Here is a 26,466-nt window from a genome sequence, read left to right as displayed (position 1 = left end):
AGTGAAGTACAGAAAGTGCAGGATGGAGTTTTAAGAAACCAATTAGGAGAGCAAAGAGGGGATGTGAGGGCTGGTAAAAGTAGGGAAAATCCCAAGATATTCTCTAAGTACATCAATGGGAAGAGGATAACCAGCGAAAGAGTAAGGCGCATTTGGGACCAACAGGGAAATCTGTGGGTGGAGCCAGACATTGTTGGTAGGGTGTTGAATGAATACTTCATGTGGAGGCCAAATCACTGAGTGCCTTTAATACAGAGATAGATAAGCTCTTGATTAATAAAGGGATCAGGGGTTATGGGGAGAAGGCAGGACCATGGAGATGAGAAACATGTCAGCCATGATTGAATGGTGGAGCAGATTTGATGGGCCGAATGGCCTAATTCTGCTCCTATGGCTTATGGTCATACATCTGTATTCACCCAAGAGAATGAGGAGATAAATATAGAACTTGGGAAGAACAAATTGTCATAGAGAATGACAAGATATTGGAGGTGTTGACCTAATTAAAAGTGGACAAATCTCCAGATCCAAATGAATTGAGTCCCAGGATGCTGTGGGAAGCGAGGGAGGAGATTTCAGGGGCTCTGATCCCAATTTTCAATTCCTCTCTGGCCTCGGAAGAGGTGCCAGAGGACTGGAGAACATCTAATATGGTCCCATTGTTTAAGAACGTTTGTAGAGATAAGCCAGGGAACTACAGATCAGTGAGTCTCACGTCAGTGACAGGGAATCTGTTGGAAGAAAATTCTAAAGGAGAGAATCTATCTCCACTTGGAGAGTTAAGGTTTTATCAGGAATAGTCAGCATGGCTTTGTCAGAGGGAGCTCATGCCTAACAAATGTGACTGAATGTTTTGAGCATGTGACCAGCTGTGTAGATGAGGTAGTGCAGTTGATGTAGTTTACATGGATTTCAGGAAAGCCTTTGACAAGGTCCCACGTGGGGGACTTATGTCATGTGAGTGTCCCTTTAAGAAATATTTTTGTCTTATCACATGGCTTCAGTGATGTCATTGTGTGGGTGGAGCTGAGCTGTGGCTCTGTGGGTTTTAATTTTGCGTTGTGTTTGGACTGGTTTGAACTGCACAGGTGGAAAGAAGTGTCGCTCTATCTTCATTTTAAAAGCTGTTTCTAGACTGCTTGATATCTTAAAAGAGATAATTGCTTTCTGGAAGGAATTCAAACCTGCTGTTTGAAAAGGGGAACAGGGTATCAATAACAAGTCTTATACCAATGAGAATGCCATGTGCTGGGCCACACCTTTGAAAGGGAATTTCTGGCTTGACTTGGATTTTGTTATTGAATTGGAACAGTTAAGGGGGAATTCATTAAGGGTTATACATAGATTACTGTAGCTGTGTGGGGTCTTTGTGTTTGTAATTGATAAAAGTTATTGCTGTGTGTGTTTATACAAATGTTAACTAAGTTCTTAGAATAAAGCTTGTTTTTTTAATTTAAAGCGCCCTAGAACTCTGTTGAATAACGCCTGAAAGGCAGGCTCTTGCGCTCATTGTAGCCAAAATCAATAAACAGTTATAGGTTAGGTGAACTTCATGATATACTTTGGGAGATTTCTAAACTCTGGCCCATAACACTTATAAAGAAGGCAAATGCAGTTGGGATACAGGGGAATTTGATGAGGTGGATTCAAAACTGGCTTAGCTGTCGGACAGTAAGAAGTCTTACAACACCAGGTTAAAGTCCAACAGGTTTGCTTCGAATCACTAGCTGTCGGAGCGCAGCTCCTTCCTCAGGTGAGGTAGGAGGTCATTCACCTGAGGAAGGAGCTGTGCTCCTAAAGTTAGTTATTCGAAACAAACCTGTTGGACTTTAACCTGGTGCTGTAAGACTTCTTACTATGCTCACCCCAGTCCAACGCTGGCATCTCCACATCATTAGCTGTAGAAGACAGAGGGTGATGATAGGCAACTGCTTTAGTGACCAGAAGCCAGTCTCCAGTGGCTTACCACAGGGATCTGTGCTGGGTCCCCTATTGTTTGTCATTTACATAAATGACATAGATGACTATATGGGGGGGTAGGATCAGTAAGTTTGCGGATCATACAAAGATTGGCCGGGTGGTTAACAGTGAGGTTGAGTGTCTTGGGTTACAGGACGATAGAGACGGGATGGTCAAATGGGCAGAAAAGTGGCTGATGGAATTTAATCCTGAAAAGAATGAGGGATACACTTTGGAAGGAGTAATGAGACAAGGAAGTATTCAATGAATGGCATGAGACTGAGAAGTTCCAAAGAACAAAGGGACCTTGACATGTTTGTCCATAGATCTCTGAAGGCAGAGAGGCAGAAGGGGGTGGTATAAAGAAATTCTGTATCTCCGTCCGATGTGACTGTGTGGTGGGTGGTTACTGGATTCATGGGAACCTGATCTATCTGCTCTGTGGGGGGTTGGAGTGCTTTTCTCTTCTGGGGCTTTCGTTGCGCACATGTTCCCTGAACATATCTCTGCGCGGTCTCATTTAATTCTTCCCAATCTGGGCCGTTTTCTGTATCTAACTGGGATCCAAAGGTGCTCTGGAATCCATTCTGAACTGAAAGCAAAGACTGCAGTTCTGCAATCTGCTTCCGGCACTTTGCGTGATCTAATGAGCTTTGTCTCTGCTCTGTGGTGGTAGCATGGAGTGCTCGTAATGCTGCTTTTAGGTCACTACACTGCCTTTGCAATGCCTCTACCTGTTTCTCTGTTTCCTCTCTTACCAGGACTGCGTGTCCTGATAGGCCTTTTCGTACTGTGTCTGGAAGCTGCTTAAATGCGCCAGACAAGACTGGTGTGCCCACTTGGCATCATCGACCTCTCCGTCCTTTGCTGCTAACTTCCTTCTTAATTCTACGTTTTCTTTCTCAACCTCGCTCACATCGACCTTACTCATTCGATGTGTCTCCTCTATCTCTTTATGGAGCATCCGAACGACCTCCGCTGTGTCTCGCAATTGTGCCAAACAGGACACGATTGCCATCGGCTTGTGCGCTTTTCCCAAGCTTTTCTTATGAATTTCTGACAGGTTCTCCCATCAAGTATATCCTATACTCCCGGGTCCTGTTTCCTCATTGTCACAGAATTCGCTCCAAAAGGGCCATCCTTTCCCTTTGAGGTACTTTCTGATTTCCTCTTCCCAAACGGGACACTGTCCTACTCTGCTGCTGGTCGCTGCGACCACGAATTCTTCAGGGTTCGTGAGGCGTTGCATTGCCTGAATTGCCATCTTTCCTCTCTAAATACTTCTCTTAAAATTTGGAACGAGGGGTACTAAGGCGGTGCTGTAATTACGGGTACGGCTTTCGCTATTTTCCGGAATGCAAACTCCCGACAGTTTTTCGCAATAAAAAATCTATCAGTTTTACCTTATAGCCCTGTTAGTTACGCATGCATTAACACACTTCCGAATTATGAGGATTGATCAGAACTGCTTGAACACTTGTGGTTTTTCTGTTCCCAATTGGATTTCTAATTCAAATTTTGGGTTCTCCCGGAGTGGTTAAGCCACTTCTAAGTCGGGTCCCGTCAGGATGGCGCCAGTAATATGTTGCTAACTTTTGGTTAGCTCTTAATTTGTAATTTGCTCAGTTTGTTTAACCTTCGCTCTAGAGTCGCCAGGTATCTTTAGGATACTGCCACGAGGTTCAAGTTCAAGTACTGATCAATAACTCAACACACCAATTAGTAAGATTCAAATCAAAACACATTTATTATATACAGTAAGTCACTACTCATGCAAATAACTCGACTTTCTAGGCTATTTCTATCACTAAAAGGCCTATACTTAGCTTCGGAATTGGCCCACCAGGTCAGGGGAACAAATGGCCTTTCATTCAGGTCCTGAGTCTACAGGATTCAAAAGCTGGTATGGACTGGTAGCTAGGAGCGCCTATCTCGTAGCGAGCGTTGACTTGAGACTTACTTGGTTGCCGTGGCCGCTGGAGAGTTCACTCTCAGGGGTTGCTTTGCGTTGCTGAGTGACCCTGTCAAGAAGGACGATTTGAACTTGGGGGCTTTACTTTATAGTCCCCAGGGGCTTCCCGCCCTTCGGGGTGGACCCCGTACCTGGTACCAAGTGATTGGACTGCGTTCCGATCACTTGGATCGATTTCTCCAATACAGGAGTTGTTCCCTGATCGCTGGGCGGTCCCTAAATGTCCGTTGGCCTTCCTTTGTCTTGGCTCCTGCTGGCGCCGCGGAGTCTAGCTTGGCTTCATTCACCTTAACTGTTGCAATTGTGCCTTGCAATCGCTCATTACTATGCAGATGGCTGCTGGTTTCAGTGCTGTCTTTTTTTGCAGGTTTCAATACACATGATTTCTGTACTTGCTAGTCTTTGCCTGTGTTGGCTGAATTTCCCTTCAGCCTTTGCGGTTCTCCATTTTAAGTCGGGAAGTGGCCAACCCAGGTGGCTACAGAACCAATTTGCCACGCAATCACGTTTCCCAATTTCAACATCACCTAACAGAGAATCCCGCCCAGGAGTCTTTTGAAGAAGGCATATTTGAAAAATATACGACTTGCAAAGTGAACCTCCTCCCCTGTGTATGTATTGGATTTTGATCAATATAATTAAAAGTACTTGAAAAATGGTGAATACCCCCTTAAACGATTGGAATTGAGACAATGCTTTGTTCCATCAGATTGTAGCTTTTATTTATTCGTGAACTATACAAAAAGCAGTGCATCTTTAAAGAGACTCAGAAATAGCGCAAAGAATGAAGGGCAAGGGTTTTAAATGTGTTGAATAATTTACTGTTAATAATTGAGCCAGAGGTAAATCTGAATTATAAGACAGACACGAGGATGTCAGAGAAACTGGTGCATTCGGAATTAATCTGTCTTTTTGTGAATGAGGTCGGCAAGACTGTTTTATGTTTTGCTTTTCACGCAGGGATACATTCATCCTTCCAGAAGATCTGAGAATACAGCACTGGCATACAAATATTTAAAAATCAGAGAAAAGTCCATTTGCCATGTGTTTTATATTCCTTTATTCTCTGGTGATGACTTATGCCAGAAGTACAGACCCACAGAATCAGGAACAACTCCAATTCAGCAACAAAAGGACAATTATTTAATTTGTACCATGGTCAAGGTTTTTCACGTTTGCTTGCATTGGTTTTTGGGACACAAAATGTGGTGATGGCAGTTGTGAAGACCATCAGATTTCCCTCCAGAATTAAGGTTACAAAACTGAACTGACAGCAATATGTTCATCACTTGACTCACAGCTAAAAATCAGACATAGAGCAATCAGAAACAGACTTCAGCACAGCATTTAAAATTTTAACTTGCACCTTGAAACCTACCGGCAAAGCTACGTTTCGAGACCTGGCACTGCAATTTTCCAACCTCCCACCACGAGACCTCATCGAATTATAGGTATTTACATAGTGGAAACAGGCCCTTCGGCCTAGTTTGTCCATGCTGCCCAGCTTCTATCACTAAGCTAGTCCCATGTGCCTGCATTTGGCCCATTTCCCTCTATACCCACCTTGCCCATGTAACTGTCTTTTTGCGTTAAATATCCAATTCTTCTACTCCGAGACCTGTCGCACATCTGTTCAATCTTTTCATCGGAAACTCTGTCACACTAAATCTCCAGCACCATTCCACTCGAAGAGCTGTTGCACTACAACATCCCAAGTCTGAGACCACTCATACCAGTCTCTACCAGTTCCCCACTCCGAGATTTGTCACTCTAATCTCCTCCCACCCTTACTCAAAGCCACATCACACTAAATCTCCAACGATCCAACATCGAAAGACCTGTTGCTCTCGATTTCCACCCGACCCAACTCCGAGACCTGTTTGTATTTAAACGTTGCTTTCTCCAACACCTGCCACTGCGGATTTCTGTCCCCTGAAGCTGGAAGATCAGCAGTGGAGGATGCATCTCTTTCCAACCACAATGGACTATTGTCAGTAGGACACAGAACTCCAGGATTCAAGCCTGTTTTTTTCCCTCACCTGACACTGCATTTAAACATTTCCTGGTATAAATGACAGGATCGCAACCAATTTCAATACTCGTCAGCTAAGCAAGCTACAGCTAACTGTCACAATACGACTATCACATGGCTCTAGTCAGCTGACTCAGCACAGACCATGAGTCTGGTTATGTGTAGATTGATAACTGATATCCAGCACTACAAAGAATTAAGTAAAGCATCTGTAATAATGCAATCCATAGCTCAAGGTGTGATTTGAAGTGAAGCAAAAAAAAATGTACTCACTGATGTCAATTCTTTGCTGCAATGGCAATGGGTTCACCCGAGATACAAGCTTCGAAAGGCACGTGGCTGCCAGCAGCTGAGCGTATGAAGTCTACAATAAAAAAAGTTCAATCAAAAATTATCAGCCAGGAAGAGCCAGATTCTTCTGCCAAACATTACATTGCAACAACGTCAGAGAACCAGGAACACAGAACATAAATCAAAGCAACAAAAATGCAACCTGCAATGTAAAGATATTCACTGCATCGCAGACCCATGTGGGTCCCAACATTTAATGGGCAAATTATTCTCACTGCATTTTTTTGTTAGTTTGGCACCTTCATAGACATTACAGTCGAGTAATGTTTTTGTCCAGCTGATCAGTCTAGCTGATCTCAGTGAGGGTTACTTCAACTGTAGCCCTGGAGGCCTGACTTAGATCAGTTAAGTACAGACCTACAATGAACCATGGTCTGACAACTTAGTGTTAAACCTAAAAATACATATGAGTTAGGAGCATGAGTAACTTGGCCCTTCAAACCTGCTCTGCCATTCTGTGTGGAGGTTACACGTTCAACCCACGTGTGGGTTTCCTCTGGATGCTCCAGTTTCCTCTCACAGTCCAAAGATGTTCAAGTTAGGTGAATTGGCTTTGCTAAAATCCCCCTTAGTATCTGTTGTGTTCTGCTGCTTCGGATAACACAAGCTGCTTCCTTGTTGTAGTCTCTACGAAAGGATGCTCCAGACTATGAAATGAGTTCAACGTATTTATTGAACTATTAACACAGTTTTTAAATGAGTTCGACATTGCTAATCTACCTCTCTAGTAATTCAGTCTAACTATACCAGCTTGCTCTAAGCCACGTGCTCGGTTGTGATGCTGCTGATCAACCCTGTCTAACTCTCTAGATGTCTGTCTGTGGAAAGAGGCAGAGCATGTGTGCCCTGTCCTTTTATATGGGTTGTGAAGTGCCCCCTTGTAGTAATGCCACCTCTGGGTGTCCTGAAAACAGCGCGAGAGGTGAGTGAGCTGGGACTCTGAAAACAGCGTGAGAGGTGAGTGAGCTGGGACTCTGAAAACAGCATGGGAGGTGAGTGAGCCGGGACTCTGAAAACACCGCGGGAGCTGAGTGAGCCGGGACTCTGAAAACACTGCGGGAGCTGAGTGAGCCGACAGTGAAAACATCGCGGGAGCTGAGTGAGCCGACAGTGAAAACAGCGCGGGAGCTGAGTGAGCCGACAGTGAAAACAGCGCGGGAGCTGAGTGAGCCGGGACTCTGAAAACAGCGCGGGAGCTGAGTGAGCCGACAGTGAAAACAGCGCGAGAGGTGAGTGAGCCGGGACATTGAAAACAGCGCGAGAGCTGAGTGAGCCGGGACAGTGAAAACAGAGCGGGAGGTGAGTGAGCCGGGACAGTGAAAACAGCGCGGGAGCTGAGTGAGCCGACAGTGAAAACAGCGCGAGAGCTGAGTGAGCCGGGACAGTGAAAACAGCGCGGGAGGTGAGTGAGCCGGGACAGTGAAAACAGCGCGGGAGCTGAGTGAGCCGGGACAGCGAAAACAGCGTGGGAGCTGAGTAAGCCGACAGTGAAAACAGCGCGGGAGCTGAGTGAGCCGGGACTCTGAAAACAGCGCGGGAGCTGAGTGAGCCGACAGTGAAAACAGCGCGAGAGGTGAGTGAGCCGGGACATTGAAAACAGCGCGAGAGCTGAGTGAGCCGGGACAGTGAAAACAGCGCGGGAGGTGAGTGAGCCGGGACAGTGAAAACAGCGCGGGAGCTGAGTGAGCCGACAGTGAAAACAGCGCGGGAGCTGAGTGAGCCGACAGTGAAAACAGCGCGAGAACTGAGTGAGCCGGGACAGTGAAAACAGCGTGGGAGGTGAGTGAGCCGGGACAGTGAAAACAGCGCGGGAGCTGAGTGAGCCGGGACAGTGAAAACAGCGCGGGAGGTGAGTGAGCCGGGACATTGAAAACAGCGCGAGAGCTGAGTGAGCCGGGACAGTGAAAACAGCGCGGGAGGTGAGTGAGCCGACAGTGAAAACAGCGCGAAAGGTGAGTGAGCCGGGACAGTGAAAAAAGCGCGGGAGGAGAGTAAGCCGGGACTCTGAAAACAGCGCGGGAGGTAAGTTTTAAAGTACTGGTGGACAAGGATAAGAGTGGTCCGAGGGTGAATGTGCTAAATTGGGGGAAGGCTAATTATAACAATATTAGGTGGGAACTGAAGAACATAGATTGGGGGCGGATGTTTGAGGGCAAATCAACATCTGACATGTGGGAGGCTTTCAAGTGTCAGTTGAAAGGAATTCAGGACCGGCATGTTCCTGTCAGGAAGAAGGATAAATACGGCAATTGTCGGGAACCTTGGATAACGAGAGATATTGTAGGCCTCGTCAAAAAGAAAAAGGAGGCATTTGTCAGGGCTAAAAGGCTGGGAACAGACGAAGCCTGCGTGGAATATAAGGAAAGTAGGAAGGAACTGAAGCAAGGAGTCAGGAGGGCTAGAAGGGGTCCCGAAAAGTCATTGGCAAATAGGGTTAAGGAAAATCCCAAGGATTTTTACACGTACATAAAAAGCAAGAGGGTAGCCAGGGAAAGGGTTGGCCCACTGAAGGATAGGCAAGGGAATCTATGTGTAGAGCCAGAGGAAATGGGCGAGGTACTAAATGAATACTTTGCATCAGTATTCACCAAAGAGAAGAAATTGGTAGATGTTGAGTCTGGAGAAGGGTGTGTAGATAGCCTGGGTCACATTGAGATCCAAAAAGACGAGGTGTTGGGTGTCTTAAAAAATATTAAGGTAGATAAGTCCCCAGGGCCTGATGGGATCTACCCCAGAATACTGAAGGAGGCTGGAGAGGAAATTGCTGAGGCCTTGACAGAAATCTTTGGATCCTCACTGTCTTCAGGGGATGTCCCGGAGGACTGGAGAATAGCCAATGTTGTTCCTCTGTTTAAGAAGGGTAGCAAGGATAATCCCGGGAACTACAGGCCGGTGAGCCTTACTTCAGTGGTAGGGAAATTACTGGAGAAAATTCTTCGAGCCAGGATCTACTCCCATTTGGAAGCAAATGGACGTATCAGTGAGAGGCAGCACGGTTTTGTGAAGGGAAGGTCGTGTCTCACTAACTTGATAGAGTTTTTCGAGGAGGTCACTAAGATGATTGATGCAGGTAGGGCAGTGGATGTTGTCTATATGGACTTCAGTAAGGCCTTTGACAAGGTCCCTCATGGTAGACTAGTACAAAAGGTGAAGTCACACGGGATCAGGGGTGAGCTGGCAAGGTGGATACAGAACTGGCTAGGTCATAGAAGGCAGAGAGTAGCAATGGAAGGATGCTTTTCTAATTGGAGGGCTGTGACCAGTGGTGTTCCACAGGGATCAGTGCTGGGACCTTTGCTCTTTGTAGTATATATAAATGATTTGGAGGAAAATGTAACTGGTCTGATTAGTAAGTTTGCAGACGACACAAAGGTTGGTGGAATTGCGGATAGCGATGAGGACTGTCAGAGGATACAACAGGATTTAGATTGTTTGGAGACTTGGGCGGATAGATGGCAGATGGAGTTTAATCCAGACAAATGTGAGGTAATGCATTTTGGAAGGTCTGATGCAGGTAGGGAATATACAGTGACTGGTAGAACCCTCAAGAGTATTGAAAGTCAAAGAGATCTAGGAGTACAGGTCCACAGGTCATTGAAAGGGGCAACACAGGTGGAGAAGGTAGTCAAGAAGGCATACGGCATGCTTGCCTTCATTGGCCGGGGCATTGAGTATAAGAATTGGCAAGTCATGTTGCAGCTGTATAGAATCTTAGTTAGGCCACACTTGGAGTATAGTGTTCAATTCTGGTCGCCACACTACCAGAAGGATGTGGAGGCTTTAGAGAGGGTGCAGAAGAGATTTACCAGAATGTTGCCTGGTATGGAGGGCATTAGCTATGAGGAGCGGTTGAATAAACTCGGTTTGTTCTCACTGGAACAAAGGAGGTTGAGGGGAGATCTGATAGAGGTCTACAAAATTATGAGGGGCATAGACAGAGTGGATAGTCAGAGGCTTTTCCCCAGGGTAGAGAGGTCAATTACTAGAAGGCATAGGTTTTAGGTGAGAGGGGCAAGGTTTAGAGTAGATGTACGAGGCAAGTTCTTTACGCAGAGGGTAGTGTGTGCCTGGAACCCGCTACCGGAGGAGGTGGTGGAAGCAGGGACGATAGTGACATTTAAGGGGCATCTTGACAAATACATGAATAGGATGGGAATAGAGGGATACGGACCCAGGAAATGTAGAAGATTGTAGTTTAGTCGGGCAGCATGGTCGGCACGGGCTTGGAGGGCCGAAGGGCCTGTTCCTGTGCTGTACATTTCTTTGTTCTTTGTTCTTTGATTACCCATTGGTTGTGTCCTGTTCTAATTACCCATTGGTTGTATGTCTGCATGTCATGACATCTCTGGTGTTCCCTCCAGTGGTTACTTAGTTGTAGTGCATTTACATTAACCCCTTGTGTATATATAGTGATGCATATCACTACATCCCCCTTTTTCTCGTGTTACATATTTTCTGTACTTCGTTAAAGAAAATTGTACATAACAGGTAGATAAATGGTGACATGTACAAGTTGTGATGATATTGATGATTATACAATACCAATTAATATTTATGAGTCCAAACTTTAGGAATTGGTACGGTCAAATGGCTTGCTTGTTTTGTTGTTGAAGTGGTGATGTTGATGCTATCATTTTCTTGTGAACGCCATCAGTGTTCCTGTGATCATGAGGTGTTCGAATGGTCAGTTCACTTCGTTGTCTGATTTGGACTCTTTTTTTTTCTATGCTTGTTGTAGCGATGCAGTATGTCATCTTTCCTGAAAGCTGGTTTGCTTGTTTGTAGTGGAGCAAATGTGAATCAATGAGATTCGGTGTCATGCCATGGTATTCTTGCCGTTGTCTTGAGCTGTGCTGTCACATTGTCCTTCATGTGCAGAATTGTACCATGTTGTACAAGTCATTGATCTATTGTTGTTGTTTTTGTTGTGTTTGTCGTGCTTGTTGTTGCTGTTGTTGCCTTTATTATGCTTCTTGAAGTGGTTTTTGTTGTTTTTGTAGGTTTTGTTGTTGTGCTTGTTGGTCGCAATGACCGTTCCGTGTGGATAATTCAAGTCATTCTCAAAGTTACTTGTGTCAGTGTCCTTTGTGGTATCTGATGTTTCATTGAGCATTTTCTCTTGAGGATTGTGTGAATGATCTGATGTTGCATTGATCTTTGTGGCATCACTCCTTTATGGTTGATGTGATTCCTCTTTGATTCCTTGATGCTCCTCTTCTGGAGTCATTTCTGGTTCACTTGAATCGTCATTGATTTCTTGGTGCTCCTCTTTTGGAGTCATTTCAGGTTCACTTGAATCATCTTTGGTTTCTTGATGCTCCTCTTCTGGAGTCAAAATCTTCAAGATTTCATTTTCTTGTGGATAGGCTTGAGTGGATGAGGTTTTAATTGGCATGGTCTCACCGGACTCACGAGTAGTTTCACTTTGATTGTCGAGTGTCTCTGTACATAAGACCTGAGATCTGTTAGTCTCGCCGTGATGTTGCACACCTTGTATGGGAATTGTGATGGCTTCGTCACTTGTCTCACATACAGTGGGTTTACCTTCAGTGTCTTCTTGTTGGTTAAATGAGCTGGGTAGACTGTCATAGTCTTCTTCTGGTGGCTCAAATGAGCTGGGTAGACTGTCATAGACTTCTTCTGGTGGCTCAAATAAGCTGGATAGACGTTCATGGTCTGGTTCATGCATGGACTGCGCTATGGAGTCTTGAGTTGCTTCCATTGTGGAGTCTGTCAACGAGCTCGCTGTGGAGGCTTGTATCGCTCTCTCTGTGGAGTCCGGCATCGTTCCCTGTGTGGAGTCGTGCAGTGGTCTTGCTGTGGAGTCGATCTGTGTGCTCTCAACTGAGTTGTGCAGTGGTCTCGCTGTGGAGTCTGTCATCGCTTTCTGTGTGGAGTCGGGGACTCTTCGTGGTGCGTGACAACTCTCTGTTTGGAGTCGGGAACTCTTCACAGTGCATGGACCACTCTTCGTGATGCGTGGACCACTGGTTTGGCGTCAGGCCGCTCTCTGTGGTCTTCGTCTTCTTCTTGGATATTTGACAGGTTACTGTCATCCAATGTATCGACGAGCTGCCATGGCATTATGGTATTGGATTTGTCTACCGTGAGTAGAATCGTGTTGAGCTTTTCAACCGTATTGCTGTTTCAATGATCCTCAAATCCGAAGAACTCATCTATATCTGAGTAGTTCGGATTTGATATTGTGCTCGCTATGTCCAAAGATCAAATCATCTTATGAGTAGTATTCTTCAATGTACAAATCATCTCTTTGGGTTTCAGATGTGTTATTGTGCTCTATATGTCCAATGATGAAATCATCGTCTGAGTAGTATTCTTCAATGAACAAATCATCTCTTTTTGTTTTGGACTTGTTATTGTGCTCTCCTCTTTGGGTGGTGCTAACTGCTTGTTCCAGGGTGCGGTGGAGGTTATTTTCAACTGCTGGTAGAAGTTCGGGCATTGTTCTGTCTTTCCAGGTGAAAGAATTGTGTTTTGTGGCTTTAAAACTCTTCTTTTTAATTTTCGGATATTTCCCCTTTAAGTGGGCGTGGTCCAGAGCCACTGACGTCATGACGCTCATGACGTCATGCGTAGGACTCCATGCGCACGCCGAGGTTCCTTTACTGTGTGCTCTTTTCGCAACTGCGCATGCAGGGCTTCTCGCGCATGCGCAAAACATCGTTTTGCCGGTTTGCGTCTTCTCGGGAAATGCGTATGTGCGGACTGGTCTGGCTGGATACACGCATGATGGCTGCCAATCAAAACTGTCATCTGCTTCTTAGCAACCCTACCTCTGCCTCGTGGTGAGTATTCGCACCAGTTTTACCAATTTCTTTTGTGTCTACCTCGCAGTGGCTGTCGAATTTGTCCAGGATGGTCTGGAATTTTGTTTTGTCCTGCCCGTCGGAGTATTTAAAGGAGTTGAAGATCTCTATTGCATGATCACCCGCAATGGTGAGTAGAAGAGCTATCTTCCGAGCATCAGTCACGCCATTGAGGTCGGATGCTACCACGTATAGTTGAAATTTCTGCTTGAATGATCGCCAGTTGGCACTAAGATTGCCAGTGGTCCTGAGCTGATGAGGAGCCTAAATCTTGTCCATTGTGCCTGTATTCAGTAGCTGGTTGTCACAGATCTTGCTGAGTTGAACTAAATAGATTGAACAGTCACTCCTGGTATCATGTTGTGTTATGCTGCTTCGGATAACACAAGCTGCTTCCTTGTTGTAGTCTCTACGAAAGGATGCTCCAGACTATGAAATGAGTTCAACGTGTTTATTGAACTATTAACAGTTTTTAAATGAGTTCGATACTCTGGTAATCTACTTCTCCAGTAACTCAATCGAACTATACCAGCTTGCTCTCAGCCACGTGCTGGGGTGTGATGCTGCTGATCAACCCTGTCCAACTCTTTAGGTGTCTGTCTGTGGAAAGAGGCAGAGCATGTGTGCCTTGTCCTTTTATGTGGGTCGTGTAGTGCCACCTCTGGGTGCCCTGATTACCTATTTGTTGTGTCCTGTTCTAATGACTCATTGGTTGTATGTCTGCATGTCATGACATCTCTGGTGTTCCCTCCAGTGGTTACTTAGTTGTAGTGTATTTACATTCACCCATTGTGTATATTCAGTGACGCCTATCACTACAGTATCCAAAGATGTCACCGCAGGGCAAGAGTTATAGCTGGGGGAAGGGCAATTATGATGCCATTAGACATGACTTGGGGGGGATAAGGTGGAGAAGTAGGCTGCAAGTGTTGGGCACACTGGATAAGTGGAGCTTGTTCAAAGAACAGCTACTGCGTGTTCTTGATAAGTACGTACCGGTCAGGCAGGGAGGAAGGCGTCGAGCGAGGGAACCGTGGTTTACCAAAGAAGTGGAATCTCTTGTTAAGAGGAAGAAGGAGGCCTATGTGAAGATGAGGTGTGAAGTTTCAGTTGGGGCGATTGATAGTTACAAGGTAGCGAGGAAGGATCTAAAGAGAGAGCTAAGACGAGCAAGGAGGGGACATGAGAAGTATTTGGCAGGTAGGATCAAGGAAAACCCAAAAGCTTTCTATAGGTATGTCAGGAATAAAAGAATGACTAGGGTAAGAGTAGGGCCAGTCAAGGACAGGGATGGGAAGTTGTGTGTGGAGTCTGAAGAGATAGGCGAGATACTAAATGAGTATTTTTCGTCAGTATTCACTCAGGAAAAAGATAATGTTGTGGAGGAGAATGCTGAGACCCAGGCTATTAGAATTGATGGCATTGAGGTACGTAGGGAAGAGGTGTTGGCAATTCTGGACAGGCTGAAAATAGATAAGTCCCCGGGACCTGATGGGATTTATCCTAGGATTCTCTGGGAGGCCAGGGAAGAGATTGCTGGACCTCTGGCTTTGATTTTTATGTCATCATTGGCTACAGGAATAGTGCCAGAGGACTGGAGGATAGCAAATGTGGTCCCTTTGTTCAAAAAGGGGAGTAGAGACAACCCCGGCAACTATAGACCGGTGAGCCTCACGTCTGTTGTGGGTAAAGTCTTGGAGGGGATTATAAGAGACAAGATTTATAATCATCTAGATAGGAATAATATGATCAGGGATAGTCAGCATGGCTTTGTGAAGGGTAGGTCATGCCTCACAAACCTTATCGAGTTCTTTGAGAAGGTGACTGAACAGGCAGACGAGGGTAGAGCAGTTGATGTGGTGTATATGGATTTCAGTAAAGCGTTTGATAAGGTTCCCCACGGTAGGCTATTGCAGAAAATACGGAGGCTGGGGATTGATGGTGAGCTTTTGAATCCTGCAGACTCAGGACCTGAACGAAAGGCCATTTGTTCCCCTGACCTGGTGGGCCAATTCCGAAGCTACGTATAGGCCTTTTAGTGATAGAGAATAGTCTAGAAAGTAGAGTTTATGCATGAGTAGTGAATTACTGTGTATAATAAATGTGTTTTGATTTGAATCTTACTAATTGGTGTGTTGAGTTATTGATCAGTACTTTAACTTGAACCTCGTGGCGGCATCATAAAGATACCTGGCGACTCTAGAGCAAAGGTTATAGAAACAGAGCAAATTCAATAAAGACCCAATGGGCAACAAACTGAGAGCCAACCAAAGTTAACAACAGGGCATCATGATCACATTTAACAGCCTTCTTACATTGGCCACCAACTGCCTACCCTTAACAAGTAGGCAGTCCCCTTAACAAGTCTGATCCTCCCCAATAACGTCTGGAACACAATCCTCAATCCTGGAGGACAAGATTTTGGCCAGCAACTTGGCACCCACATTCAGCAGGGAGATCGGCCTGTCGGACCCACACAGCTCCGGGTTCTTGTCCCGCTTAAGAATCAGCGAAATCATTGCCTGTGACATCGTCGGGGGCAGCACCCCTCTCTCCCTTGCCTCATTGAACATCCTCAACAACACCGGCCCCAATATCCCCGAGAACTTTTTATAGAACACTACTGGGTACCCGTCCAGGCCCGGGGCCTTGCCCGCCTGCATGGCCTTCAAGCCCTCCACTATCTCTTCCAGCCCAATTGGGGCCCCCAGCCCTTCTACTCGCTCTCTGTCCATCATTGGGAAATTCAGCCCCTCCAAGAAGCGCCTCATCCCCCCTGGCGCAAAAGGGGTTCCGACCTGTACAGCCTGCTGTAAAAATCTCTGAACGTCTTATTCACCCCTACCGAATCACCAACCAGGTTTCTTCACCGTCCTTTACTTTCCCTATCTCCCAAGCTGCCTCCCTCTTCCTTAGCTGCTGTGCGAGCATTCTACTGGCCTTCTCCCCATGCTCATAAATCGCCCCCCTCGCCTTTCTCAGCTGCTCCACCGCCCTCCCTGTGGTCAGCAAACTAAACTCCGCCTGCTACCTCCACCGTTCCCTTAATAGCCCTGCCTCTGGGGTCTCCGCATACCTCCTATCAATCTGTAGTATCTCCTTTACCAGTCTGTCCGTCTCTGCCCTGTCAACCTTCTGCCTATGAGCCCGGATCGAGATCAGCTCCCCCCTTACCACCGCCGCCGAAGTTTCCCCCGTGTCATTGACCTGCAGGTAGTTCTGAATGCATTTCCTCAGCCGCTCGCACACCCCTTCATCCGCCAAAAGTCCCACATCTAACCTCCAGTGCGGGCGCTGATTACTGTCTTTACTAACCTGCAGGTCAACCCAGTGCGGTGCATGGTCTGAGATTGTGATCGCTGAATACCCCGTGAGAAACCAGTCTTTATAATAGCACAGAATCGCATTCCATAGCATACACAAATATTCAAACATGAAACATTCAGAATTTATGTTGCACATGGAGGATTGACAGTTAACCATCAAATCAAATATATTTGATTCTCACCCAAACCAATTAGGACAACATTGAGGTGTAGACAGATGGCTAAAGACTGATAAAATTCTCCTTAAACATGATGGTCCGTACGGCCATCTTTATCCAGGATCATTCTATACTTTGATCTAACTACTCGCTATCTCTATTTTCATATTTTCACTTTTCCACTCAAACAAAGAACAAAGAACAAAGAAATGTACAGCACAGGAACAGGCCCTTCGGCCCTCCAAGCCCGTGCCGACCATACTGCCCGACTAAACTACAATCTTCTACACTTCCTGGGGCCGTATCCTTCTATTCCCATCCTATTCATATATTTGTCAAGATGCCCCTTAAATGTCCCTATCGTCCCTGCTTCCACTACCTCCTCCGGTAGCGAGTTCCAGACACCCATTACCCTCTGCGTAAAAAACTTGCCTCGTACATCTACTCTAAACCTTGCCCCTCTCACCTTAAACCTATGCCCCCTAGTAATTGACCCCTCTACTCTGACTCTTGAAGTAAATGCAAGCTGTTTGCCGTAAGCAAGAAACCATTTCTGTATTATATTGAAAGTTAAATTGTTTTATAAGTTATTTCTCTTTAAGTCTTTTTGCTAGCCGGACTTTATTGAGAATAGATTTAAGTTTCTCTCAATTGTAATCAAATAGAGGCAATAAAAGATTCTTGTTTGCATCCGAGAAGTTTAACTCAAATTTCTACTGAATTTTAGTATTGCGAGACTTCACTAGATCCGCATGGTAGATCTCTACAGATGGTGAAAAGGGGAGTGGTAAAAGAGCAATGTGACATCCCCTGTGTTTGCATGGAAAAGTGCACAGGGCACGGGTAATTAGGGTGATAAGATTCTTTATTTTAGTCAATTCTTTGGACCCTCCATGCCACAGATGTGAGCAAGAAGAGGACAAAATTGGACTTCCCACGCACGAAAAGAGCTGACTGGAAGATGGCTGAATACAGTCATAGAGAAAGCAGACGCTAATGCAAGAATCATTCTGGAAAACTATATTGAACTGAACCATGACAGTAGGTCCAGGGGCATAGGTACAAACTGGTAAAAGACAAATTACAAATTTAGAGCCAATCAATAAGTTCTGCTGCAGACCAGGAGTGAGCAGAATATAGAATGGACATCTGAGTGCAACAGTGGGGGCATAAACCATGAAATTATTAAAGAAACAATGAGATACTACAACCCTAACCCTAAGTTTAAGGTTATTCCAAATGGTTTAACTTGGGTCAAAATCATTTGCAACTACCCTTTGACAAAGCTTTACCTGGCTAATTTTCTTAGTTGCGATGAATAATCTCTACTCCAAATATTAACCCATCCTTTTGCTAATGGATGTGCTGTGTATTTCCGGCATTTTCTAGTCTGAAATTTGGATTCACGGCAGTTTTATTTTAGTTCTCCGTACCTTTTAACTTTGCGGCTGCATAAGCCAATAATTGCTGTAAATGCCACTTATTGAGGATTTTCTAAATTCAACAACAAGTTACTGAAGTTAACATTTGAAAGTTAAGGCATGAATTATTAATTATTTGAACACCTAAAGGGCAGTACGTTTTGTAATAAATCAGTCCATGACCACAGGAACAGATTCAAGAGTTTACTTCGATTTGAAAAAGCTATTGCAATTTTGACCTTCGATGATGTAGTAAGATTTTGAGGTCGCAGTATTGCTTATATTTGCCTGTGTTTTGAAAATGGGCTGATATTATACAAGTGCATCATTATACAAAGTTTAAAAAACGCCACCTTACTTCAAGCATTCAGGGACATTTTTCAGAATGCATTGAAACTACAAAAATGCATTTGAAATTTCAAAAGTTAGCAGCTAAAACTATGAGTAATATGCCGTGATATCATTATTTTTTTCTAAAGTTAAATCCAGAAAGACATAGAAAGACAGAAAGACAAAAAAAATACCGAACATTAGGAGACAGGACTATCTCCAGTACATCCACAGAACAGATTTGCTCAGAGAGTAGTAAGGGTGTCGAATGCCCTGCCTGCAACAGTAGTGAACTCGCCAACACTAAGGGTATTCAAATGGTCATTGGATAGACATATGGACGATAAGGGAATAGTGTAGATGGGCTTTAGAGTGCTTTCACAGGTCGGCGCAACATCGAGGGCCGAAGGGCCTGTACTGCGCTGTTATGTTCTATGTTCTATGTATATTGTTGAATAAGATTTTGGTAATTAATAGTCCTGACAATGGACACACTCGTACTGCCCTCTGAAATAGCCTGGCAAGCCTCTCAGTTCACGGACAATTAAGAATGGGCAACAAATGCTGGCTTTGCCAGTGATGTCCACATCCCGTTCAAAAACACTGCCTGAATGTCATCATTAGGTTTCATTCCTTCAACCCACACATTCTCAAAACCATGAAAAAATGTAACCTGCCTCGTCTTTCAACACAGATCCAAAAGAACAGTCTTCTGAACAAGATCATCACCACAAAAATGTAATAATAACTCATTGGTTGGTATAGAAGCACCAACCACTAACAATTTTACAGAAATATTGTGACTGCTCTTTGGATCAATTTTCTGCTGCAGCTCCAGCAAAGATAGAAAGGCCAGCGGCAGTGCAGGAATTTTTTTGGGGGGTGGAGGAGGAGTTCTTTCTGGTTGCTTGCCACATGCTCTCCCATTAGTATACTAAGAGAATTGGGACAAGCCAGAAATGCACAGCTAAAAGCTGTGAAAGACAGAGTCACAGGCCTAACCTTAATTCAGCAGAAAAGCAGTAACGGGTAGAACACTGAAGCAGAACTGAAGATATAAACACGGATCTTTCAAGGAGTTTTTAAGAATTGTGGGCGGAATCCGGATGTGGAAGTCCCACCATCATTTCCAACAGATCCCATCTTTGCTGTTGACTTCTGGTGGCTGCATGTAAGTGGAGGTCGCACGTTAGGTGGCTCCTGCTAGAGGCTCTGGTTTTTGGACTTTTATGCCCAGTTTCAGGGGCAGTTTTTGAATGAGCTGTTGTGGAAAGGTATAAGGAAGGTGAGAGATATCAAAGACCCAGAAGAAGGGCACTGGAAAGAAGGGGGCGAATGAACTTCTGCCGTCGAGTGAGAAAGATGGCGGAGGTTGGGTCGCTGGGTGGGGCCACTCCCCTCACAGTAGAAACTCTGGCCGAGGTGATGGCAGTGGAATTTGAGAGGCAGTTTGGCAAACACGTGGAGGTGCTGCGGAGGGAGATGATGGCCGCGATGAAAGAGTGGGTGGAGGAGTCGATCGCCCCGGTAAAGGTGGCAGTGTAGGTCGAGGTGTGGGAGCAAGGAGAGAAGCTGAAGGGGGTGGAGGAGGCTCTATCACAGCACAGTGACCAGTTCACCTCGATGGGTGAGGAGCTGAGGAGGGTGGTGGAGGCCAACAAAGGGCTCAGAGCTAAGGTGAAGTACCTGGAGAATAGGCCAAGGCGGCAAAATCTACGGATTGTGGACCTGTCAATGCGAGTGGAGGGTCCAAGGCTCACCGAGTACTTTGCAAAGATGCTGGCAGAGTTGGTGGGAAAGGGGGGGAAGAACCATCCTACTATGAGTTGGACAGGGCACATCGATCGCTCAGGTCGAAGCCGAAAGCAAATGAGCCACCAAGGGCGGTCAGAATCTGCTTCCATAAGTTACATGTGAAGGAGACGGTCCTGAGTTGGGCGAAGCAGCGGCAAGAGGTGAGGTGGGAATGCTAGAATACAAGACCAGGGATGTACTTCTGAAGCTGTATAAGGCTCTGGTCAGACCTCATTTGGAGTATCGTGAGCAGTTTTGGGCCCTGTATCTAAGGAAGGATGTGCTGGCCTTGGAAAGGATCCAGAGGAGGTTCACAAGAATGAGGACTCTGGGTCTGTACTCGTTGCAGTTTAGAAGGATGAAGGGGGATCTTATTGAAACTTACAGGATACTGCGAGGCCTGGATAGAGTGGACGTGGAGAGGACGTTTCCACTTGTAGGAAAAAATAGAACCAGAGGACACCATCTCAGACGCAAAGGATGATCCTTTAAAACAGAGATGAGGAGCAATTTCTTCAGCCAGGGGGTGGTGAATCTGTGGAACTCTTTGCCACAGAAGATTATGAAGGCCAAATCACTGAGTGTCTTTAAGACAGAGATAGATAGGTTCTTGATTAATAAAGGGATCGGGGTTATGGGGAGAAGGCAGGAGAATGGTGATGAGAAAATATCAGCCATGATTGAATGGCGGAGCAGACTTGATGGGCCGAGTGGCCTAATTCTGCTCCTATGTCTTATGGTCTTATGGAATATACCAAGATTTGACGGCGGGGTTGGCGAGAAAGCGAGTGGTCTTCAGACAGATGAAGCGGTACTGCACAGCAACGGCGTGAGGTTTGGAGTGGTCTACTTTGCGAAGTTGAGAGTGACCCACAACTCGAGGGTTTTTTATTTTGAGACGGTGGTGGTGGCAGAGGTATTCATGAAAGCCGAAGGACTGGGATTGAAATGAGAGATAGGACTGGGACTTGGGTTGAGGGGATGGGGACATTGCTTTGTCTTTTTCTCTGTTTCTCGCTTTGTATTTGCTGGATGGGTTGGATGATTTTTGTGTTTTTTGAAATAGAGAGTGTAGCTTACCTTTGTTTATCATTGTTTACAAGTGTATTGGCCTTTGGGTTTATGTTGTTTTTCTGGGGGCACAGTTTTGCACTGATTTTTAAGAAAAAGGAGGTGGGGGATTGTTGGGGTATGGGGGGCCGGGTTACTGAGGAGGGGAATGGATGAGGGGGGCCCCGGCAGGGGCCTCCACACTAGCAAGCGAATGTTGGCTAGTGGACGGGAGTGTGGTGCGGGAGGGGCTGCAGTCGTTGGAACCTGGTCGAACAGGTTTCGATGGGCCTGGGAGGTGTGAAAGGTGGGGTGAGGGGATCAATACTGGGAGAGGTGTTTGTAAGAGGAAGTGGATGGGGGGATTCTGGGAGGAGAGGGATCGACGGTAACAAAAGGATGGGGCAGGTCAGGCCAGAGTGGCAAGGCCCGGGGTTATGATAATGGCAGACAGGAGGGGCGGTGGAGTGAGAGACCCCCCCGGTCAGAATAGTGATGTGGAACATGAGGGAGTTAGGAGGACCAGTTAAGAGATTGGGAATTTGCTCACATTTGAAGAGTTTAAAGGCCGATGTAGTGATGCTGTAGGAGACCCATTTGAGGGTGAAGGATCAGATTTGACTTAGAAAGAGTTGGGTGAGTTAGGTGTTTCACTCGTGGTTTGATAGTAGGGATTGGGGGATAACAATATTGGTGGGCAAGAGGGTATATTTCAGATGGAGAAGGTGGTGGATGATCGAGGGACAGGTACATGATAGTGACGGGTGCATTAGAGGGGAGGTTGGTGGCACTGCCAAGCATACATGGCCCTAACTGTACAATGTGGGGTTTGTGATGAGGCAGCTGGGTGCCATCACGGATTTGGATATCCATGAGATAGTAGGGGGGATTGGAATGTGGTGCTGGAGCCAAAGGTGGACAGGTCGCAGTCGCGCTCTCTGACCCAGTCGGGAGGGGCGAATGTGTTGTCTGGTTTCATGAGGGAGATGGGAGGAGTGGACCCGTGGAGGTTCTTAATTCCAAGGGAACTGGGGTATTCTCCCTAGTACACAACGTGTATTCGAGGATTGATTTTTTGTGGTAGGAAAGTCGCTGTTGGCCGAGGTCAAGAGGTCAGAGTACTCAGCAATTGTGATTTTGGATCACGCTCCATCTTGGATGGGTGTGGTTCTGGAGAAGTGGGTAGCCCAGAGGCTGGGGTGGAGAATGGATATGGGGTTATTAGCATATCGGAGCTGATGTGACAAGATTGGGAAGGTGGTCAAGGAGTATGTGAGGTTGAATTGCATAGGGGAGGTCTCGTGGTTTGGGAGGCTGTGAAGGCGATAGTGAGAAGGGAGGTGATCTAATTCAAGACGAAGGGGGATAGGGAGGAGAGGGAGGAACTTGGAGGTGGATGGGAGGTATGTGGGGGACCCTGGTTTCCTGGCAAAGAGGAAGGAGTTGCAGACGAGCTTCGACCTATTGTTCATGGGGAAAGTGGTACATCAGTTGAGAAGGATGAGGGGGGCTGTTTACGAGTATGGGGAGAAGACAGGACGTCTGCTGGCCGGTCAGCACCGGCGGGAGGCCATGGCAAGGGAGATAGATCGGGTACAGGATAAAACAGGGAAGTTGTTGGTGGCTCCGGAGCAGATTAATAAAATATTTGAGGAATTTTATAGGGACCTGTATAAGTCAGAGCCGCCAGAGGAGCGGGAGATATAGGGATTTCTAGATGGGCTGGAGTGTCCGAAGCTGGGACAGGAAGAAAGGACAGGGTTGGAGGAGCCGGTGGAGGAGCAGGAGGTGAAGGATGCAGGCAGGGAAGGCGGCAGAGCTTTCCCAGTGGAATTTTATTAAAAATTCAAGGACAAGTTGGCGCAGTTGATGGTGCGAATGTTTGACGATTCGATGAGTAGGGGTGTCTTGCCGCAAACAATGGGGCAGGCTTCCATCTCATTGTTGTTAAAGGACAAGGAACCGGTAGAGTGTGGGTAGTATAGGCCCATATCTCTGCTGAATGTAGATGCCAAATACTGGCAACGGTGTTGGTGTTAAGGTTTAAAGGGTGTCTCCCGAAGGTGATTTGGGATCCTGACGGGGTTCATGAATGGAAGGCAGTTGTTCTCGACTGTGAGGAAGTTGTTGAAAGTGGTCCTTTCTCCAGCGGAGGGGAGACGGAGGTGGTGGTGGTACTGGATGCGGAGAAGGTGCTTAATCAGGTAGAGTGGAGTTATTTGATGGCGGTACTTAAGAGATTTGGGAGTGGGCCGGAATTTGTGGCGTGGGTGTTGTATAAGGAGGGCGATGGCAAGTGTGCTCACTAACAGCATGAATTCAGGGTATTTCGCACTACACCAGGGTACGAGGCAGGGATGTCCCATGTCCCCCCCTTCTGTTTGCATTGGCTACAGAGCCCTTAGCCATTGCGCTGAGGAGTTTGGGGTTGTGGAAGGGGACAGTTCGGGCGGGGGAGGGGGGATCATTTTTGCCAATGATCTGCTCTGGTATATTTCGGAACCAAACACGTAGGTGGGGAGTATAATGGATCTGCTCCAGAGATTCGGTACGTTTCTGGTATAATCTGAATTTAGGGAAAAGCGAGTATTTTGTGGTCTCCCCACCGGGAGGCGGAGAAGGGTGGGGGGGGGGCGGGTAGCCATTCCGGTTGGCAGCAACTCACCTTAGGTCTTTGGGGATCCAGGTAGCCTGGGATTGGGCAGGGCTTCTGAAGTTTAATTAGTCCGGTGGGGAGGGTGAAGGCAAATTTGCTGAGGTGGGACAATCTCTCTCTGTCGTTGGTGGGCCGGGTGCAGGCATTTAAAACAAATGTTTTTCCTCGATTTCTGTTTTTGTTCCAATGTCTGCCAGTCTTTTTGCCTCAGTCTTTCTTCAGGGGGGTGGACAGACTGATATCCTCGTTCGTTTTGGGGGGGAGGGGGTGGGTGGAAGGTGGCCAGGATTAGGAGGGTGATACTGCAGATGGGACGGCAGAGGAGGCAGGGGGGGGGTGGGGGTCTAGGCCTCCCAAACCTGCTGTTTTATTATTGGGCAGCGAATGCAGAGAAGGTATGGGGCTGGAGCAAGGGTGAGGTGGGGGGCTCTGTGGGTAAAGATGGAGGCGGACTCTTGTAGGGGGCTGGGGTTGCAGGCGCTGGTAACGGCACCGTTCCCGATGGCCCCAGGGATGTATTTGATGAGTCCGGTGGTGGTGGCCACGTTGAAGATTTGGAGGCAGTTTTGACAGCACTTTAAGCTGGGGGTTGGGTCAGGGGGGATGCCGATTAGGGGGAATCATGGGTTTGAGGCGGGAGATTTCAGGGATAAGAGAGGGGGATTAAAGAAAGGATGTATTTGTTCCTGGGGGCGGGGGGGGGGGCAGTTTGCGAGTTTAGAGGAGCTGAAAGAGGAGTATGGGTTGGCGCAGGAAGAAGTTTTCAGGTATATGTAGGTGCAGGACTTTGAGAGAAAGCTTTTCCTAACCTGCCTGATAGCGCCGGCCTCCTCGTTGCTGGAGGCGGTACTGTTAGCGGAGGGGTTGGAAAGTGGGATCGTCTCGGCGATTTAAGTAAGGATTCTGGAGGTAGATAGGGAGCCCATGGAGGTAGATAGGATGCCCATTAAGGTGAAATGGGAGGACGAGTTGGGGCGGCGCTGGAGGAGGGATTGTGGCATGAGTTGCTGCGGTGTGGTCATATCTCGACTTTGTGCGCGAGGTTGAGGATGGTACAGCTGAAGGTAGTGTACAGGGCGCACCTCACAAAGTCAAGGATGAGCCGGCTGTTCGAGGAAGTGGAGGATGTCTGTGAGCGATTGGGGGGAAGGGGGAGGGGGGGGTGCTGCTGCAAACCATGTTCATATGTTTTGGTCCTGCCCAAAGCTGGAAAGCTTTTGGAGGACAGTGTTTACTACAATCTCGGGGGTCTTACAAGAGGACAGTGTTTACTACAATCATCGGGGATGTGGAGCCCGATCTCCTGGAGGTCATATCCGGGGTGTCGGAACGACCCGAGCTGCAGGCAGGTGCGGGGGCAGACCTTGTAGCCTTCACCTCGCTAATTGCTCGTAGGCAAGTCTTGTTGGGATGGAGTCAACTTCTCCACCCTGTGCCTCAGCGTGTCCAGGGACCTGCTGGAGATTTTGACTCTGGAAAAGGTGAGGTTTGCGCTGAGGGGGTCGAGTGAGGGTTTTACAATTTTTGGGGTTTGTTCATGCACTTTCGGGAGTTGGTTCCCATAGACTACTGAGGGGGGGTGGTGTTGGGAGGTTCTTTGTTTCTTTGGGGTTGTTTTTGTATTGTTAAAATGCTGAAAATTTGTTGAATAAAAATACTTTTTAAAAAGATCCCATTTTCGCTGATCGGGGACTCACACAATTGTGAGTGTGAACCTGAACTCATTGGCACTAACGACATAGGTAGGAAAGGGGATAAGGATGTCAGGCAGGCTTTCAGGGAGCTAGGATGGAAGCTCAGAACTAGAACAAACAGAGTTGTTATCTCTGGGTTGTTGCCCGTGCCACGTGATAGTGAGATGAGGAATAGGGAGAGAGAGCAATTAAACACGTGGCTACAGGGATGGTGCAGGCGGGAGGGATTCAGATTTCTGGATAACTGGGGCGCTTTCTGGGGAAGGTGGGACCTCTACAGACAGGATGGTCTACATCTGAACCTGCGGGGCACAAATATCCTGGGGGGGAGATTTGTTAGTGCTCTTTGGGGGGGTTTAAACTAATGCAGCAGGGGCATGGGAACCTGGATTGTAGTTTTAGGGTAAGGGAGAATGAGAGTATAGAGGTCAGGAGCTCAGATTTGACGTCGGAGGAGGGGGCCAGTGTTCAGGTAGGTGGTTTGAAGTGTGTCTACTTCAATGCCAGGAGTATACGAAATAAGGTAGGGGAACTGGCAGCATGGGTTGGTACCTGGGACTTCGATGTTGTGGCCATTTCGGAGACGTGGATAGAGCAGGGACAGGAATGGATGTTGCAGGTTCCGGGGTTTAGGTGTTTTTATAAGCTCAGGGAAGGAGGCAAAAGAGGGGGAGGTGTGGCGCTGCTAGTCAAGAGCAGTATTACGGTGGCGGAGAGGATGCTAGATGGGGACTCATCTTCCGAGGTAGTATGGGCTGAGGTTAGAAACAGGAAAGGAGAGGTCACCCTGTTGGGAGTTTTCTATAGGCCTCCAAATAGTTCTAGGGATGTAGAGGAAAGGATGGCGAAGATGATCCTGGATATGAGCGAAAGTAACAGGGTAGTTATTATGGGAG

The 26,466-nt window shown here is 46.8% G+C and overlaps 1 protein-coding gene across 1 annotated transcript in view; it reads right to left on the bottom strand.

The window, feature by feature from the left end:
- LOC140427374 (ran-binding protein 17-like) overlaps positions 1–26,466 on the bottom strand; it is a 1,937,807-nt gene that overhangs the window by 1,867,455 nt on the left and 43,886 nt on the right. Inside the window, exon 3 of the mRNA XM_072512921.1 lies at positions 6,237–6,327. Coding sequence (XP_072369022.1) covers positions 6,237–6,327 — 91 coding nt within the window. The remainder of the gene's footprint in view (positions 1–6,236; positions 6,328–26,466) is intronic.

The sequence above is a fragment of the Scyliorhinus torazame genome, chromosome 7 (assembly GCF_047496885.1).
Source record: "Scyliorhinus torazame isolate Kashiwa2021f chromosome 7, sScyTor2.1, whole genome shotgun sequence".
NCBI lineage: Eukaryota > Metazoa > Chordata > Chondrichthyes > Carcharhiniformes > Scyliorhinidae > Scyliorhinus > Scyliorhinus torazame.
Note: the sequence above shows the minus strand (reverse complement) of the source record. Positions and strands in the feature narration are given on the sequence as shown.